Source organism: Mauremys reevesii, linkage group 5 (genome assembly GCF_016161935.1).
Source record: "Mauremys reevesii isolate NIE-2019 linkage group 5, ASM1616193v1, whole genome shotgun sequence".
Classification (NCBI taxonomy): Eukaryota; Metazoa; Chordata; order Testudines; family Geoemydidae; genus Mauremys; species Mauremys reevesii.
The window spans coordinates 79,548,981-79,569,256 of NC_052627.1; the positions used below are offsets into that span (position 1 = coordinate 79,548,981).

The window sequence follows — 20,276 nt, forward strand, 5'->3', positions numbered from 1 at the left end:
ATTTTCAATCGGTTACAATAAGGCTGGGTTTGTGAAGTGCCTTCTGCTATACACACAGGGTACCAGACACACATCCCCCCAGAACACATACGAGCCCTACACTGACACACACATTCCCATGACACAGAGAAGCCACACAGACACAAACACTCCAACAGCACACGCAGAGGCATCCCGTGAAACACACACAAACACCACACACACGCTTTCCCAGCACACACACAAATGCTACCCAGAACCACATACTCCTGGGATACACAGCAGTGCAACGCAAACACAGTTCTCCTGGCACACACACATGCACACATTCCCCCGCCTCACAGAGATGCCACAGAGACAAACACATTCCCATGGCACACACAGAGATAGCCCTCAGATGCACACATTCCCCTGACCCTCACAAAGATGCCATAAAGACACACCTATTCCCCTGACCCTCACAAAGATGCCATAAAGACACACCTATTCCCCCGAGCACACACACAGATGCCTCACAGACACACATATTCCCCTGGCACACACAAACACACTCACAACCCTATGGCACACACAGTCCCAGACACACATTCCTTCAGCACACACAGCCACACTCACCCAGAGCACCTTAACATCTCCCCACTTAGGCTTCCTCTTGTAGGAGACCATGCAGCAGTGGGTCCTTTAATTATGTGATCTCTCTCTCTCTAAATTAATAAATGGCCCCTATCACTGTAATATCGGCATGCCTTATGACCATTAATGATGTGATCCACACAACCCCTTATGACTGAGGGAAGTGTTATCTGCAGCATATAGGGCGGAAACTGAACCAGAGAGGTTGAATGACTTGCTGAAAGTCCACAGAAAGTTTGTGAAAACCCCCCAAATTGAACCCATATCTTCCTAGTCTCACACCAATGCCATAGCCACAAGACACATTTCCCCTCTTTAAAGCAAATGTTCATGAAGGGTCACCTATCAACTGGCACCAATACAATAACAATGTAGCACTCTCTATTTTATCCATTCAGAAGCAGGTATTATATTGTGATCCCCTGCAGTAGTGTCAAACATTGCACAGAGAGCAAATCACTGACTCCATACACATGGAAACAATATGAGCGAGGACACCTCACTCACATGCATAGTGCCCTTCCCTGTCTCAGGAAATGATCATGCTGCTGATGGTATTTGCTGTTCTATAGAGCTCTCTCTAGACAAATTAGAGGATTGGGCCAAAAGAAATCTGATGAGGTTCAACAAGGACAAGTGCAGAGTCCTGCACTTAGGACGGAAGAATCCCATGCATTGTTACAGACTAGGGACCAAGTGGCTAGGCTGCAGTTCTGCAGAAAAGGACCTAGGGGTTACAGTGGATAAGAAGCTGGATATGAGTCAACAGTGTGCCCTTGTTGCCAAGAAGGCTAATGGCATTTTGGCTGTATAAGTAGGAGCATTGCGAGCAGATCAAGGGATGTGCTCATTCTCCTCTATTCAGCATTGGTGAGGCCTCATCTGGAGGACAGTGTCCAGTTTTGGGTCCCACACTACAAGAAAGATGTGGAAACATTGGAAAGAGTCCAGAGGAGGGCAACAAAAATGATTAGGGGGCTGGAGCACATGATTTATGAGGAGAGGCTGAGGGAACTGGGATTATTTAGTCTGCAGAAGAGAAGAATGAGGGGGGATTTGATAGCTGCTTTCAAGTACCTGAAAGGGGGTGTCAAACATACAGCTAAGAGTAGCATAAAATCCCTCCTTACCCTGTAAAGGGTTAATCCCTCCTTTACCTGTAAGGGGTTAAGAAGCTCAGATAACCTGGTTGGCACCTGACCAAAAGGACCAATAAGGGGAGAAGATACTTTCAAATCTGTGGGGGATTGTTTTGTGTTCCGTTGTTCTCTCCGGGTCAGCGAGGAACCAGGGCAGGGAAAATACATCTCCCTAAGCCATATCTAAACTAAGCATCTAATATTACAGAAATAGTAAGTAATAGCAAGGAAATGTGTTAGATTATCTTTTGTTTTAACTTGTGAATTTTCCCTGTGCTAAGAGGGAGGTTTATCCCTGTTTTTGTAACTTTAAAGTTTTACCTAGAGGGGAAATCCTGTGTTTTGAATCTTTTTGTTACCCTGTAAAGTTATCTTCCATCATGATTTTACAGAGGTGATTCTTTTATTTATTTTTTTAATAAACTTTTTTTAAGAACCTGATTGTTTTTCAGTGTCCTAAGGACCCAGGGGGTTGATCTGTGCTCACTTTGTAACCAATTGGTTAGGATATTATTCTCAAACCTCCCCAGGAAAAGGGGTGTAGAGGCTTGGGGAGATATTTTGGGGGAGGTAGGGCTCCAAGTGGCCCTCCCCAACTGTTTGTTAAATCACTTGGTGGTGGCAGTTATACCAAGGGCAAGGAAGGAATTTGTCCCTTGGGGAAGTTTTAAACCTAAACTGGTAGAAATAAGCTTAGGAGGTTTTTCATGCGGGTCCCCACATCTGTACCCCAGAGTTCACAGTGTGGAGGGAATCCTGACCAGGGGTTCCAAAGAGGATGATGGATCTAGACTGTTCTCAGTGGTAGCAGATGACAGAACAAGGAGTAATGGTCTCAAGTTGCAGTGGGGGAGGTTTAGGAAAAACTTTCTCACTAGGAGGGTGGTGAAGCACTGGAATGGGTTACCTAGGGAGGTGGTGGAATCTCCTTCCTTAGATGTTTTTAAGGTCAGGCTTGACAAAGGCCTGGCTGGGATGATTTAGTTGGGGATTGGTCCTGCTTTGAGCATTGGACTAGATGACCTCCTGAGGTCCCTTCCAACCCTGATATTCTATGATTCTATGAAAGTCCCATTCCTTTTCCAACCCCTATGCTCCTATTAGCTCAATCCTTCCTAAATTCCCCTCTCTTCATTCCAGCCCTATATATTAAGAAAAGCTTTTGCTTTACCTCTGGAGACAGAAGTTATGTCTCATCAGCTTGGACCGTCCCTTCCCCACACCAGTGGATGCACGGACCAAAAGTCCATTTTATGAACAATGTCTGACAAAATGTGCTTTGACAGTTCCATAACTGGTGTGCATTCTTGTTGATTCTTTATTCAAGCAGAGAAGAGACAAGGATTATCTTAGTCTCATTTAACACAAAACAATCCCTAGTGTATTTATATTATAGTGGTGGCTAGAGGCCCTAACTACGTTGCAGGCTAGCAACCAAACCACTAGACCACCCTTCTTCTCCTGCTACCCCACTCTCTGAGATAGGCAACTAGAGATTATTCAGATGTTCTAGTGATGAGTGCCTCAAACATACCTACAATTAAATTAGATAGAGTGATTCCAGCACAGGAGGAAGAGGCCAACTGCTTCTTTGTGACTATCCAGGAAAAGTCTGCACCATGGACATAGTCTCTTGGAGATTGAAATATACTTTGTTGGCCTCTCCTCCTGAAGGCAGGCTGCTAGATACAGACTTTTTGGTGGACAACTTCGCTATTCATAGGATAGCAGCTTCAGAACCTGATCTCAGTGTCCAGATTCAGCTTGTCTGGGTCAAGTGGGGATAGATTTCTTCCCTGGTTCGAGTGGTGATGTATTTCATCCCTAACTATTTGTCCATCTCTATAAACTAACCTTACAGAACTGGTAAGAGAATCAAGTCCTAAGGCTGTCTCAGAAACAACATTCCTGACCCCTTTTAATTAGATAACATGTAACAATGGCAAAATGTACCAGATGTATTTTCACAGTCACATGGGCAAAATAAAGTACGGCATAGCACATGTTGACCTACATGCCACTCTGTACGCATTAGCATGGCATGTAATGAAAGGATTGAGAGATGGATAGCAACTGGATGAAACTGAAAGTTCATATGTTAAAAAAGAGACTTTTATTTGGAAAGTTCAATGGGACTGAGACCAAAAATGTTAAATCCAGGTTCATTTTGAAATTAAAGCCTGTAATGCTAACTTTGAAATTACAGCAATACAAAATCTTTAAACATGCATGATATTTCATCACCTCTATTAAGATTAGTGCAGTTAGATTAACAATAAATGCTTTATTGTTAACAGAAATGTGTATTTTTTGCTTGTTCAGTGAAAAGTTGAAAGGTAGCTTCATTATTCATTACTGTAACAATATAAAAGCTTACAGTGTAGTTCTAATTCACACTAGATACAGAAAAGCAGGCACCATCCTGCAGGTGCTTCATACAAATGCAGGGAGCTCAGTGATGAATCAGAGCCTTAATTCAACAAATATCCTCAGCTGGTGTAAATTGTCATAGCTCCATTTTCATAGATCCAATGACTTTAATAGAGCTATGACAATTTACACCAGCTGAGGATCTGCCCCATACTGGGTAATCAGAGTTACACCTGCTCTCTATTGTAAAAATATTTTTTTAACTGCTTCTTACTCCTGTTGGCACTGCAGAGTCCTCACAACTGCCGGGGAATGAGCTGCTTTCTCTTCTTGCTCATACCAGGGCCAAAACTCATTTGTACTTATTTACAGCTGTGCAATCCCACCAAGGTAAATTAGAGATAGTACAAGCCCATTGGACACAATAGGGTTATACTGGTATAGCTGAGGGTAGGTTTGATGTACACTATGAGATAGCAAGCAGGGGAAAGAATTTGGAAAAGGAGCTACAGCAGGAATTAATCTTTTCCTCTATGATTCCCAAAATACATAGACAGCAAAGATCCTGCAAAACCAACACATCACAGGATAATAATGAACATTTTTATTTAGGATGGATTTCAAGTGAGTAGCTGCAAGGGAAGAGTGTGTTCAAAGCAAACCAAAAAGAACTCCTCACTCATGGCAATACCTTGCGTAGACATGCCTGGCCAGATCCTCAGCTAATGTAAATCAGCAAAACTTCACTGAAACCAGTGGAACTATATTTCTATACATAAGAAGTCACTTTAGTGGAATTACATCAGCAGTGAATTTGGTCCTATGTACCGAATAGACAAATGACACATATTTAAGTGAATTCAGATATTTATTTAACCAAATCAACTATGCATTTACATGTTTATGAAAATGTAATTGTACTACAAAAATAAACAGATAACTAACATGGGTCTAAACATACAACTGCTTTGAGCATGGAATGTTCAGTGAAGTCATGTGCAGAGCTGCTGCAGAATCGGGCCCTCTGCCTGTTGTACTCTATGGAGAAAATACATTCGTAAGAAAAAAGAAAAGATAACGAAGCATGAAAATGTATGTTTATATTAAGGGCCAAATTCTGGCTAACACATACAAAGGACCTGATCCAACTCTCAGTGAAATCAAAGGGACTCATTGTCATTGCATCCTAAACAGCAAAAATCCACCTGGTACCTTCACTGAAAGTTTTATTTTTTCTCTAAGTTGCGTCCTTGCCACTGCTTTTCAGAATATTAGTTTCCTTAGAACAGCTTGAATCAGGTTTTAAATATAGTACAGTATTTGTTTAATACTCAGTTTCACTCTCTGCTCTCACAGTTTTTATTATCCCCCTACAAAACAACTGGTAATAGAGTGGGCAACTCACGAGTAGCCAAAAGACACAAAGCAGAGATCCACACTCCAAAGAGAAGCAAATGACTTAGCTGGAAGCATAAGCAGCTGGGAGCAGGCAGACACAATTCTTCCTCTTCTACTCACAAGCATAGTCTACATTATTTTATTGTGGGTTTGCAGGAGATTTTTTGGCTGTACGCGGTTAGCCTTTTTTGCAAGTTTCTTCCAAAAAGGACTTGTAATCAATTCGCCCATCCAGGTTGGGATCAAATTTAGACAGAATGCGGTAAACCTCATCCTCATCTAGCAGAAGGTTACAGAGCTTCAGGACAGATCTGAATTCTGGCAAAGAGAGGTGGCCACTGCTGTCAATATCCAGCTTCTTAAAGGCTCTTCGAAGGGTCTTCCAGTCCCCTCGTAACTACAGCCAGAAAGAAAACGATTGGGATGTTGAATTACCCTAGTGAAACAACAACCAAACCATTATGTGCTGTGAGGTACAATGTCCTTCTTAATATTTCACCCGAACTACCAAATTGTGAGGTATGCAGTAGCATGCTTTGCTGTACGTACCTGCGCACTCACACAGATCAGCACACTGGCAAGTTTCACATAATATAATTTGCACTTTGATTGCTTTCTTTCCCCCAAAGGCCTCAAATTGCTTCATAAACATTAAAGCAAAAATTTTCAAAAATGGCTGCCTGAAGTTATGCTTCTATGCCCATAGTTAGAAGCCTAAATAAGTGGCCCAATTTTCAAAAATCTAACTGAAGGCAGTGGCAGTTTGACAAATCAGGTCACTTATCTAGGCATCTTATATGGATTTATGAGTCTAACTTTAGGCATCCAAATTTGAAAATCTTGGCCTCCAGGTGCAGCTGTGGCTGGCTCTCGTAAGAGCACAATGGTGGGGGCGGGGAGGGGAAAGTGGACAGCGCCAAGGAGACTTCCCCCCCTTTTGCTCCTGAACCTGGGCTAGGTACAATTCCTGAAAAATGTTTTATTGATTGGCCTTTACTGGAGATATATCTCGTCCTGCCCCTTCCAGAACTCATCCATGTGGTATTTTCTTTCAAGGATTCTCCCTTATCATTTCATTCTTGACAAGTGGAAGTTCCTGGAAGTTGTCATTCAGGATCTCAACATCATACCACAAGAAAAAATATGCTCTGTACTTGAACAATAGTGGCATGACCTCAAACACTGCAAAAGTCTGCCTAAAAGTAAAGTATTATGTATGCACAGGCATGGGTTATCTGTGTTTGCCTACTAAGTATTCTAATTCATCTGTCTCAGATATTTCCAAGGCACCACCAATGTCCATGATAAAATATAAACATCAAATTGAGACAAATTAAGTACAGCTCCTACTGCCTCAGCCAAAGTAAAGCTCCTACTTCATCTCATCTGATAGAGCCACTTTCCATGGACAATAAGGATCCGCCTCATTTGTAAACACATGCAAACTGCAGACATAGCAAGTTCTGCCGCTGACCAGAGAACTTCGATGATTGTTCTAGTGTCTGGCTACCACCTGGCAGATAAAGCCAGTACATTATGAGTATGTTCTAGCACAGTTGATCACTGGACTTTTAGATCTGATAGCTAAGCAATTTAAAATGGATAAGAATTCACATTTAAAAGTAAAGCTACTAGCCATGACAGTCATCATACCTTTTTTCGTAGTCTGGTTGTCAGACCACCCAGCTCTGCAGTCTGCGTTCCCTTGGGGGATTGGTCTATCTCACCCTGAGATGCCTGCATAACAGCAGCCATGTTATTCCCATTCTTCCATCTTTGTCTACTTAAAGCAAAGGGCTTCAGAAACTCCAGGTATGAAACACTTAAAGAAAAGATATGTTCATAAGTTTCTACAAAACTACCTACATGGTATCTTAATTCATCTTCTCCATCTGAATACTGTGTTCCAAATTTTCTATCATCCTCCAAATCTGTGTACTTAAATCTTGTGTATGTGATCATTTCCATGCATAATCTCCATATGTGCCCATGCAAATCAAGTAGTTGGATACCTAGCCACCTCTTCTGCATCACTAAACATGGAATTCTGTGGCTGCCGATATAAAGTCCATCTTGTAACAATGGACTGTAAGGAACACATTTACATCTGCTTAGATTATTTTTTTTATTTTAACAGGACCCAAAATGTGAAGAGGCTCCATCCAATACAGATAAAGGACATCTCTGCCCTGCAGAACTTACAAATTAATTTCAGACAAGATGCAATGAAGGGTAAGAAGAGAATAAAGAAGGGAAGGGGAGGAAAGTCAGGGGAAACATTATTAAGATTAAGCAGTTATTATTCAAAAGCTAGTGCACAGCATGGTGAAGCAAGTATTACTTTAAAGTGTGACATGCGGATAGAATTAAGGAGTAGGCTAACTACCTGGCAAATTTTTTGCAAGCATCATGAAAGAAGTGGGTTTTCAAGAGGGATGTAAAAAAGGAGAGGCAGTAGCTGTGCAGACCAGGTCCAGAAGGGCATTCCATAAGTTTGGGGCTATGTGGAAGAAAGCATGGAGACAGTTGTGGGAGAAGCAGACGGAAAGGGTGGTAAGGCTGGCAATATTGGTGAAGTGAAGCGTAGATGAGGGGGAGCACATCACACAAAAAGATGAGGTCAGATATGTAGTGAGAGGCAGAAGCATGTTGGTCCTCAAGGATGGAGAAACCAAGACATTCTTGTACTGTGCAGGGAAGGAAATAGAGGAGAGTGTGAGATAACGACAGAAGGAAATGGGTTAGGAAAAAACTAGAGTGAAATCCTAGCTCCATTGAACTCAGTGGGAGTTTTGCCATTAACTTCAATGGAGCCAGGATTTTACCCCTAACTATTTAAAAAGCAACAGCCTGTCACTGTCTAGCCCGCAGCTAATAGCATTTATTTACTGACTTATGACCTTATATTAAGGTAATTGTTTATATTCAGTGCAAAACCCAACAGCAATGAAACTTGAGGCTCTGATTTTAAACACACGAAATCTCCAGAAGGCAGGCATGAAATTGCATTTATGTTAGACTTCCCAATGTTATGTGATTAAGTAATGAAAGACCTTCAAATAATGCATATTATTTGATAATTCCCTGGAAATCAGGTCATCTTGCAGATCTTACTGTTTTTTTCCAGACTCTAAGCTTATGTTTATATATAGAAAATTAAGTTACTGGTTATTGTCACAGCCAGAAGAACAAGGAGAATGTAAACAATGTTCCCTCTAATTTTTGACAGGCCGTGTGCGCAAAAAATTTCTTCTGTGCAAATTTTTGAAGCAGAGTTCAAATTTGTGTGCCATGAGGCAAATGAGCCCAAGCGAGTAAAATGCGTACACATTTAAAAAGTTTTAATTTGCAATTTGTGATAATAATAGTTTTACACCATGTTATTTTATAAATGTCATTTTAAAATACTTAGAAAAAGGAAACGTAACCATTCTTTATGAAGCAGAAGTTAGTTTTAAGCATTATGCTTTATGATCTTTTTTATAGACAATCATGAGCATATATCAAGCACATATTAATCATGATCATTATCAGTCCATAGGCTTCTGCCCGTTGGTGTCCACTTTCACCTTTCATTCTATACACATGTCCAAAAAGATTTTGATAAACATATAATAAAGACAATTTAATAAGTATGCCATTATGTCAATTTATATGGGTTTTCAGATAGAGACATAAGTAAAATAAGAAAAACAAGAGTTTGTGTTTTGAATTTAAAATTTCCCTAAAAAATATCAATAAATGATTATCAGCCAAGAATAAGATATGTAATTACAAATGCATTTTAATTTCCTTATTGGTTGAAATATAAAAAAGACTGCTAAACTAACCTTACTGTTTTTCCCTGTGATCTTTTTCATTTGCCCATTCAATATAAACTCTGTCCAGATCTATCCGTCCTCCCTCCAGCTGGTAATGCTTACCACACATCAGCATGTCCAAATGATCTATTGTAAATGATTCCATAGTTTGTTTTTCAGAGTGTTCATTAAGCTAAAGCCATGTTCACAGTCTGCACGTGATGCTAGGAAAGTTCCTCCAATATCCATCGACTTTGCAAGATCCTGAAACTGTTCGTTCTGGTAAGCAAATGTCACCATATCCGGGAAACTTAACACCAATTGGCTTTTGATTCTTTCGGCAACTGCAAACTTGAAGTCATTGTACTGACTGACTATAACAATCTCTTCAGCAAGAAACTCTTTGTATTTTGAACATAGGGATTTGACCTGATGAATTCCAAAATTGAAGTCACACTTAATTATTGATGCACAATCAAAAACGGACCACTCCTTGACTTCATCCTCTGGAAACCTGTCTGCCAAATGTGCACACAAGATGTTTATGAAAGTTATTATGAAACTGGTATCAATTTCATTATTTCATTATTTTCTCATATCTAAGGGTACGTCTACACTACAAGACTATTTCGATTAATCTTAATTCGAATTTCTGGAATCAACCTAATGAAGTCGAAGTTGTGTATCCACAATAAATACACTAATTCGACTGTGTGAATCCACAGTAACGGGCGAAGCGTCGACTTTGGAAGCGGTGCACTGTGGGAAGCTATCCCACAGTTCCCGCACTCCCCGCCGCCCATTGGAATGCTGGGATTTCCCACCAATGCATGCTGGGGGGGGGGGAAATTGTGTGGAGGGTGGTTTTGGGTAACTGTCATCATTGAACCGTCAATCACGCCCAGCATCCCTCCCTGAAAGCGCCAGCTGGCAATCTGTTCGTGCACTTTTCTTCTCAGTGACAGCGCGGGCGCCACAGCACTGCGAGCACGGATCCCGCTGCAGTTGTGGCCGCTGTCAGCTCCTCGCAACTTATCGTCCACCTCTTCCGCAGTCAGCTGCTGAGAAATTTGGCTAATTTTCAATGGTGCTGCGAGCAGTGGTGGACCATGGGGGACGTTTTACCAACATCAGCGTTGGGTGGCCAGGCAAAGTTCATGACGCGCGTGTTTTCAGGAACTCTGGTCTGCTTAGATGCCTGCAGGAAGGTAGTTTCTTCCCGGACCACAAAATAACGCTTGGGATGTGCAGATGCCCATACTGATCTTAGGGGACCCAGCCTACCTGCTAATGCCCTGGCTCGTCACGCCCTATGCAGGCACCTTGCACAGCGACAAGGAATTCTTCAAGTACCAGCGAGCAGCGTGAACTGTGACTGTTCAGTTTCTTCACAGAGAAGCTGAACCTGCCCCTGTTTCTTTACCAAGTTACTGTTGACTAGCCTCTGCAGTTACATACCCCGTCCACCCCGCTTCCCCAACTTCTAACACACATTTAAAAATTAAAGTACGTGCTCCACTGTAGCTTCACAACGGTGTCTTTATTGATGACTTTGCGTTAAAGGGTTGAAACTGGGAAGCACACTGTGCTGGGTAGGGTGTGTGGTCATGTAAAGACCGCCTCTAAAGTCGAGGTTTGACATGCTCCCGCTCCCAGACCGGTCAGCAGTGCCGGACTGGTTGTTTCAACGGATCCTGCCATCCCTCCTTTTTTGGACTCTGTGTGCGGGGGCTATGTGGCCTTGTTGCAGGGGAGGACGGATACAGATTCCTCTGCTGCGTGGCTCTGCGGTCCATTACAGGGACCGTTGCATGACATCTGTAACCCCCCTCCCCCGCTACAAATGCACGTACCACCCCCAACGACAGAAAACCTGCAAACCACCTCCCATACCAGCTAACCGCCTACTGACTGCACTGTGTGTGTGACATGCTGCTGATCCAGCCCCCGTCTCTGTACCCTGCTAAAGGTGACTGTCCTATGCATTACACTACCCCCTCAACCACCCAACGACCCACCCAAGACATCTAACACAGTGTTGTGTAAAAAACCATGACGGAAAAAGTAAGTAACAGAAAACTACTTTTAATAATCAACAACACAGTAAGGGAAGGACTTTTCAAAATGTAGTGACTGATAGCTTTTGGGTAATTTAACACTGTCCTGTGGTGCAGTGACAGTTTTCACGGCCCCTGGTGACCCTCCTTCTTGTTATTTTTGATGAGGGGGGGATTGGAGTTTGAGGCGGGGGTGGGCGATTGCAGATACAGTGCAGGGGGGCTCTGTCTTCCTGCCTGCGGTCCTGCAGAACATCGACAAGGCGCCTGAGCGTGTCCGTTTGCTCCCTCATTAGTCCAAGCAGCGTTTGAGTCGCCTGACGGTCCTCCTGACGCCACCTGTCCTCCCGTTCGCAGAGTGAGCGGTGCTGCTGAGTGAGGTTCTCCCTCCACTGGCTCTGCTGGTCCGCCTCGGCTCTGGAGCAGCCCATAAATTCAGCAAACATCTCATCCCTTGTCTTTTTCTTACGCCTTCTAGTTTGCGCCATCATCTGTGAGGGGCATGGTGGATCAGGTCGTGATACAGTTGCACCTGTGTGATGTCAAAAAGGTAGTGAATTTCTTACAATGATACATTTTTTAAACAAAGAAACATAGTCTACTTGGTGTCTGTGAACAAGAGTATGCACAGCACCTGTCTCATGCGCACTCACTAATGGAAAGTTCGAGTTCTCTGAATGCGCTTTCATTGCCTGGGGTATTGGGCTGCAGATCAGAGAACCTTTGCAGGAAAGAAGAATTCGTGTAGCAGCAAGGCATGGTAAGCCAAACACTTTTGGATTCATAGAAGTGAATGTACAGCTCTGTCCTCTTGATGCAGGCAATCCTGAAAGCATAAACTCGGCCCCTGTTGCACCCCCTCGCGGCTGTTCACTGGGAAAGATCCCTGTATGCTGCCACTCTGTAGACTGCAGCACGTGGCTGTTAAGTGAGGCTTCTTGTTATGCAAAGGAACAGTTAAGCGCTCCCATTACTAATAGTACCCCAATTACTCTAATTTCATGCAGGAGTGTGTAAGAGAGATCATCCTGAGGAGAGTCTCACGGGCAGAGAGAGCGCGCATGCTGGAAGAAAGCCACCACAACCCAGGGGCCTACTCTGCCATGCGCGTGAGGGCAATGGTCCCGGAGTTCCAGCTTATAGCATGGCAAGGCAAAGTGTGCTACCTTGGGACACACGATAAGCTAGCTCTGCCAAGGAACCTCCTGCATAGACTTTCAGATTACCTCCAGGAGAGTTTCCTGGAGATCTCTTATGAAGATAAAAGTTCCATCCCCCTGTATGTAGACCTTCTGTTCTCCTAATGTCTCTCCCTGTTTAGTTACTAACAAAATGTTAACTCGTTGGTCTTAGCTGCTTTTAATAAATAAATGTTAAGTTGTTTAAAGCACTTACGGACTGATCCTTCTCCCGATTCAGGGTCCATGGTAACGGCTGGGGAGGGTTGGTAGGGGATCTCAGTGAGGGTGAGGAAGAGATCCTGGCTGTCGGGGAAAGCGCCGTCGACTGCCTCGTCCTCCTCATCTTCCCCGTCCGCGAACAACTCCGAGGAACAGTCCGTCGACACTATCCCATCCTCAGAGTCCACGCACACTGGTGGGGCAGTGGTGGCAGACCCACCGAGAATGGCATGCAGTGCCTCGTAGAAGCGGCATGTCTGGGGCTGGGCTCCGGAGCGTCCGTTTGCCGCTCTGAGTTTCTGGTAGCCTTGTCTCAGCTCCTTGACTTTCACGCGGCACTGCGTTGTATCCCGGCTGTATCCTCTGTCTCTCATGGCTTTGGAGACCTTCTCGAAGGTCTTTGCATTCCGTTTGCTGGAGCGAAGCTCCGAAAGCACAGACACATCGCCCCACACAGCAATCAGATCTGAGACTTCCCGGTCAGTCCATGCTGGGGACCTCTTTCTAGTCTGAGATTGCCTGGAGAGCTCTGCATCGTTGCCGGTGCTGCTGAGCTCGCCCCGATGAGCAACCAGGAAATGGGATTCAAACTGTCCAGACAGGAAAAGGAATTCCAATTTTCCCGGGGCATTTCCTGTGTGGCTGGTCAGAGCATTCAAGCTCCGACTGGCGTCCAGAGCATCAACAGAGTGTTGCACTGTGGGATAGCTCCCGGAGCTACTAAGATCGATTAGCATCCACACCTAGCCTAATTCGACATAGCCATGTCGAATTTAGCGCTACTCCCCTTGTTGAGGTGGAGTACCGAAGTCGAACTAAGGAGCCCTCTATGTCGAATTAAATGGCTTCCTGGTGTGGACAGGTGCATGCTTAATTCGATTTAATGCTGCTAAATTCGATTTAAAGAGCTAGTGTGGACCAGCCCTTAGAGAGCCTTAAGTTTGTCACTCCATAAGACTGAATCTCCAAGGTACTGTCTTCTGATCTTGCTCAGTTTACCTCGGGCAAGGTGAAACGCTTCAAGAGGTGTAAGGCTCCGTTTCTGAAGCAGCGTGGATAGTGAAGCCAGCTCTGACAAAACATCATTCAAAACTTCTAATGTTATTCGGTATTCAGCTTTTTGTGGCAGTATTTAGAAATTGGATCAGTATCTTTGTCTTGCTCAAAATATTCCAGAAGAGGATTATAGTTGTGAATAATTGCTCAAAGTGCAAAGTGCCTAGATAACCAGCGCACTTCATTGAGTGGCCTAAAAGCCACTGACTCACATTCAGAAGCATCCACTATTTCCTGAAATTTGCATTTTCTCCTGGATGACTGACAGCAGGGCCGCCCAGAGGGGGGGGCAAGAGGGGCAATTTGCCCCAGGCCCCGCGTCCTGCAGGGGCCCCCACGAGTGTTTTCTGGGGCCCCTGCGGTTCCGGTTGAGCTCCCGCAGGCATGACTGCGGCAGGTCAAGCGGAGCCCGGGACGAGTGGACCTGCCGCAGGCATGACTGCGGAGGGGGCGCTCGTCCCGCGGCTCGGCTGGACCTCCCGCAGCCATGACTGCGGCAGGTCAAGCGGAGCCGCGGGACCACGGCACCCGCCGCAGTCACTCGTCCCGGGCTCCGGTCGACCTGCCGCAGGCATGCCTGCGGGAGCTCAACCGGGGCCAAATGCCGCCCCCCAGGTCTTCGGCGCGCTGGGGTCTAGAGCCGCCCCTGAGCGGGGGCCCCCCGCCGCCGAAGACCCCGGGCCCCCGGAATTCTCTGGGCGGCCCTGACTGACAGAACACCTTGTAGACAGTTCTCATTAAGGTTTTGATGTCTCTTATCAGCTTGACCTCTTTCCATGCATCGGAAATCCCCAAGTCTTCCCAGTGTGCAACGCAATGTTGCTGAACTAAGTGTGGAATATCACATTTCAGCTGAGCTGCCCCGCCACTGAGTTTGCCCAACATCATGAAGGCACCATCAGATGTGAACATCACCATTTTCATTAGATCAAGCTAGTGTTTTTTATAAAACGCTTTGATTGCAGACACTATTGAAACAGCATCACATTCTTGCAATCGTAATAGTCCACCAAACAAAGTTTTATAATCTGCAGAATTTATGGATCTATATTTAAAGTAGAGTATCAAGTATCTGTTAATGGTTATATCAGTTTTTATCAACATCTAGAGTATGAAATATTGCCGATGCTATTTCATGCATGAGGTCATTTTGGACAATGGAGTTGATAATTTCAAGAAATTCAAAAGCATAATTTTTACTTCTCCAGCTCACTGGTATGCACACATATTTTCCCATATGGTCATTAATATCCTGAACAGAAAGCATTGAGCTGTTCATTTTAATAGCCAACAACACACTGTCAATAAGTACCTTGATTTCTTCCAGGTTTGAGCACTTGTGTTCAAGATTAATTTGTCTCCTCTGCTTTTCAGCTGGACTTTCAAGAATCATGCTAAGCAATCCACTCCGTAAGGAAAGGTTTTTGTTTCTAAGTCTTGTTACACCATCTATATGAGACTTACTTGACAGATGACGCTTTAAAAAATCCAACTTCCATACATCGTTCCACATGCTTCCTGTTGAAAATTCTCCCAAAGCTCTGGTATCTCGACAATATACACAAACCACTCCGTTGTCCTCATCATATGTGAATATTTCACGAAGTTTAACAAGCATTACACTATGTGACTTCGGTGTAACTGTCTCTATAGTCTCATCCAGCCATCCAGATTTAAATGAAGTCACTGTTCTTTTACGCTTTAGACCTCTAGACAGTGACATTCTGGGATTGATTTTTTACCAGATTGGCTTATTTAAAATTAATACTTTTATTATATGGCTACTATTTCAATGCGCTTAACAGCGTGACTCGACAAAAGGGCAAACGGGAGATCATTCACATCAGGATACTGGAAGTTTGTGCATAGCAAAAAAAACGCGGGAAAATGGTAAAACATCACGAGTAAATGTATGAAGTCCAATGCCTTTGAAAGATTTTAATCACGAAAACAACATTTACCTTCGTTCATTTCTGGGAAATCTTTGCACTTCCTTAGCAACTACGGCCAGGCATTTTGACTTATTGCACATACTTGAGTTTGTACACAGCCAAATGAACAGACTACAAGGAGATGTGTGGGTCCCGACCATCCCAATGTGATCAATGTTCCAGGTTCAAAATGCTGGTGAGGAGGGGTACGAAAGATTCATTGCCCTCCTTTCCCTTTACCCCCCTTGCCAGCTAGTAGAATCTGGCTGTGTTGATAGATGTTGGGTGAACAAAGTCAAAAGTCACCCGTAAATGATATTTTGGCCTGGCTCCGATGTAGTATTTCATTTTTTGTGTGAGCAGCGTTTCGCCGTGTGCACAGGGTTTAGGATCTGTGTGCACATGCACAGCTTAGAGGGAACAGTGAATGTAAACCAATGGGTGTTGCTGAGTCTGCAGTCAGAGTTTGAAATAATACTAGGCCAAGTCTACATTAAAATCTTTTGCCAGTGTAATGCTGGTTAGAGATGTGTTAATTTTTTTACAACATTACTATACTGGCAAAAGCCCTACCGTAGATGTGCTTATACCAGCATAAAAGTGCTTTTGCAGGTATAGCTCACTTTCCTCAGGGAGCTGGTATAAACTATACCAGCAAAAGCCAGTATAGTTATACCCTAAGGGCTAGACCAGGAAACCTTTTCTAGTGTAGTCTAAGCTTTAAAAAACTATGAACGTCCCATGTCACTGTTACGGAATGTTGACCTTGAAACGTCACTGAGAGGAACAGTGATTCTTTGCACACAGGGAATCTGAATGTTTGTACCAATACAAAGGCAGAAGTTTATTTTGTACCTGGAGAAGGGGAAATATGGATTAGAAGTTCAGATTCTCAGACTTATTTTATTAAAGTCAAGGCTCATATTAGCTCTGATTTTAAGACTACTGTAGGCCTTGGTTTGGAGGCTCATTATCTTTCTCATTCAGGGGGATGCATTCGGAAGGTGAGACAGCCATGTGACAGATGGGTCACAAACACTTTAGTTCTGAAAGAAAATTATTTCATTGTGACTGGTTTGGATGCATTTTGCTGCTCATAAAAGCAATGCACTAATAGCTTTCTCGAGAGCTTAGCCACCATACAGATAGTAAATGTTCATATCACCTGCATTAACACAACTCTTCCAATGCAGTTGAAACCTGACTTGCTAAATCCATTCTGTTCCAGACCTGATTGTATTTTGAGCAGAGACTTGCAAATTCAGTGACACCATGAGTCTTAATTTTTGTGATTTGGACAAAATGTCCAGCTGAGACTAGAACAGGAAAATCAAATGACCTAAGCAAGAATTTGAATTCCCATCTTCAAAAAAGTGTATTAACCTGTTGTGCCACTTACAGTATCTAAAACCCACTATTGTTTGTTCAGTGTTATAGACTTCCATTTAGATATCATATGAATGTTTATAGACCAACTTACTTCTAACTCTTTTTCCAAGTTTAACTTACCATCCATCTCCATTGCTTTCAAATTTCTGTCCCAGCATTTCACATTCATATTCATTAAGATGCACACAGAGCTCAGTCAAAATATCTTTAAATTCCTTCTTGCTCACAAAGCCTGTATGGTAGGGGTCTAGCTCTTCAAATTCTTTCTTGAGATCATCCCACAAATATTCCACCTACAAGAAACAAACCACATAAAATCCTGTAGTGTTTAGGATGTACACCCAATCCTCTGACTAACACTGCAGTGTATACTCCTCATGCAGTAACCAGAATGTAGCATCCCTGCTCTAATCCTCATGCATCTAGAGGCTTATTTTTTTCTAAGGAAATGGGTGGGACAGATTCTGGAGGTATGGGGTCAATAGGACAGATTTTCTACTTTTAGTGACAACTCTGTACATCCAGAATAACTGCATTAACCTCTGTAGGGTTATTTTAGATTTACCAGTGAGGGCAGCCAATAGGTCTTTTGCCCTCGGCGAGATAGGGAAACTGCCTTTCTCTAGCATGCAGAGATTGTTCCAGTGGACTAGGCTGAGGAAATCAATTTGTGATTCAACGGCCATGCAGGTGGTTCAGCAACGTGCTGTGGGGCACAAAGAGCATGACAAGGCATGGAAGGTGTCCCAGTCCCCTGCTACAGCTAAGGAAGTCCCCAGCCGTAACGATTCTTTGTGCTGTTGGAATCTGGCTTCCACAGCCAAGAGAGTGGGACTGCCCCTGTGCAACAGCTTTCTCAATTAAACATTTCCCACACAGGTTTTTGCGTAACTCTCATCCCATTAACATGTTATCAAATCTCATCGTTATCAGCAGCAGTGACTGGAGAGGTGTGATAGGACAACACGGAGTGGGAAAGATGAACAGCAACACACTCCTCCTCTTGGGTAAATGTGCAGAACACAGTCTGCTCATCACTAACACCATCTTTAGGCAAAATGATAAGTATAAAATGACATGGATGCACCCAGGGTCCAAACAATGGTACCTGATTGACTATGTTATTACCCGCCAACGAGACATCTGCAATGTCGGTCAGTGGCATGCATGAGAATAAAATCTGTTCCAGTGACATTTCTGTTGTTAGCAAACCTACAACCCTAATATTTAAAAGTGAGATCTTCATCTGAACTTGATGGGTGAAGGCCAAATTCTGCTCTTAGTTACACCTGTGTTTTTGTCCTCCTCTTGGGAAAAAACATGAATGTAAAGTTTTTTAAAGTTAAATTTAATTTGAGAGAGATATAGAGAGAGAGGACAAAAATGACAGAGCTGTCATCCAGCCATTTGAGGCGGGAAGTGCTCCTGGTCAATTTCTTAACCAAATAGTCCTTTCAGTGGGAATAAAAAAAGCAGGGAGCTTTGGAAACTGAGCTTCAACACCACAGAGTTTCCAACTGGTATGGCCTCTGGCTGGAGAGACATGAGTTGCCCCGATGGAATAACAATTGTCAGGACAACAAATTCTTTTTAAATTTAGTGGTGGAGGGCGAGGGCAAACCCATGGATCTGCAGGGGAAAGATGAAAGGCAACAAAAGGAGGGTAATCCCCCATCCTCACCTATATGACAGCTCAGTGCCTACAGGTGCCAGGCTATAACATGATCCCAGTCAGCTCCAAACCCCTATTAAGCATATACCTTTGTTTCACAATATGGAGAGGGTATTCAAGGAAGGTAGTGGTAACAGGGTCATCAACACCCTGTCTGCGGTTTATGAAAGATGATGCAGAGTCTGGCCATCTCACCAGTCCGACATTTACCACACCCACCATGAATGCAAAGTTAAAAAACATACATTTGAATGCAAATTCCACATTTCAGCGTGTGGAGGAAATTATATGGAATCTTCGTGGCCTCAACCATCCCAATCATATTGCTGATTTACTCTGGATAGTACCTATACAATTTCCAGCTCTCCTCCATAGCAAGAAAGACCAGGTAACTTGGGCCTTTGGTCCCACAGTGCTATGGCACTAAGACAGGGGTGGCCAACCTGAGCCAGAGAAGGAGCCAGAATTTACCAATGTACATTGCCAAAGAGCCACAGTAATACGTCAGCAGCTCCCCATCAGCTCCCCCCCACAACTCCCAGTGCCTCCCGCCCACCCGCAGCCCTGCCGATTAGCGCCTCCTCCTCCCTCCCCACACCTCCTGATCAGCTGTTTTGTGGTGTGCAGGAGGCTCTGGGGGAGAGGGGGAGGAGCGAGGGCACGGCAGGCTCAGGGGAGGAGGCGGGAAGCGATGGAGTGAAGGCAGGGCCTGTGGCAGAGCCAGGGGTTGAGCAGTGAGCACTCCCCGGCACATTGGAAAGTTGGCGCCTGTAGCTCCAGCCCTGGAGTTGGTGCCTATACAAAGAGCCGCATATTAACTTCTGAAGATTCGCGTGAGGCTCCAGAGCCACAGGTTGGCCACCCCTGCCCTAAGAGATAGTGTGAATGGGCAGTCTTCACCCCAGTCCCAACACATACCCCTTAGGGTAGTATCCAACACTCAATCCCAGCTTTACCCCACCATTCCTGGATTTTCTTTATTCTTAACTTAAATACACACAAACAAACTATAGCCCAAGCTTCCTCCTGAGTTGGCTGTTTCTAGAGTTTGATCTCGCGAGACCTCTTGTCCCACCTTTAGCTCCCCTCTTGCCTTGAAAATTGTCCACCTTGTGTTTTCCTAAGTTAAAGATAATGAAACCTATCTGGTCTGGCTGCCAGCATTTGCCAGCACAGCATCTCTGCAGTTCCATGGAGGGACCTGAAACCTGACTTCCCATCACAAATAGATTACTGTGCACACAGACACGATCCATTTGCAACCTGTCCCACACAAATATTTTCTTTCCTTTTATTAGAAAAAAAGTTCTGTGCTGTGCTTTCCTTAAACACATCATCATTCTGTTTGGTTGGTGGGTAGTGTTAATTCTATACATTTTTCTCAGTACACATAGCACTCAACATTATGCATTTCAAAGAAAAAAGTTTGCAGATTTCTGATCATGCACTAGA

General features: G+C 43.9%; 1 protein-coding gene across 17 annotated transcripts in view; it reads right to left on the reverse strand.

Moving 5' to 3' along the window:
* Positions 1–5,074: 5,074 nt before the first annotated feature.
* The window catches only part of LOC120406995 (EF-hand calcium-binding domain-containing protein 6-like), a 109,864-nt gene continuing 94,662 nt past the window's right edge, over positions 5,075–20,276 (reverse strand). For 7 of the 17 annotated variants that reach the window (XM_039542272.1, XM_039542270.1, XM_039542275.1 and 4 more), the window contains 3 exons: positions 17,273–17,445; positions 7,173–7,341; positions 5,080–5,916 (listed from right to left, as the gene is read on the reverse strand). In XM_039542272.1, coding sequence (XP_039398206.1) covers positions 5,698–5,916; positions 7,173–7,341; positions 17,273–17,445 — 561 coding nt within the window. In that variant the 3' untranslated portion in view covers positions 5,080–5,697. Of the gene's footprint in view, positions 5,956–7,172; positions 7,342–8,022; positions 8,207–16,680; positions 16,810–17,272; positions 17,446–20,276 lie in introns of those variants that run through there. The other 10 variants (XM_039542262.1, XM_039542261.1, XM_039542274.1 and 7 more) reach the window with 8 other exon arrangements.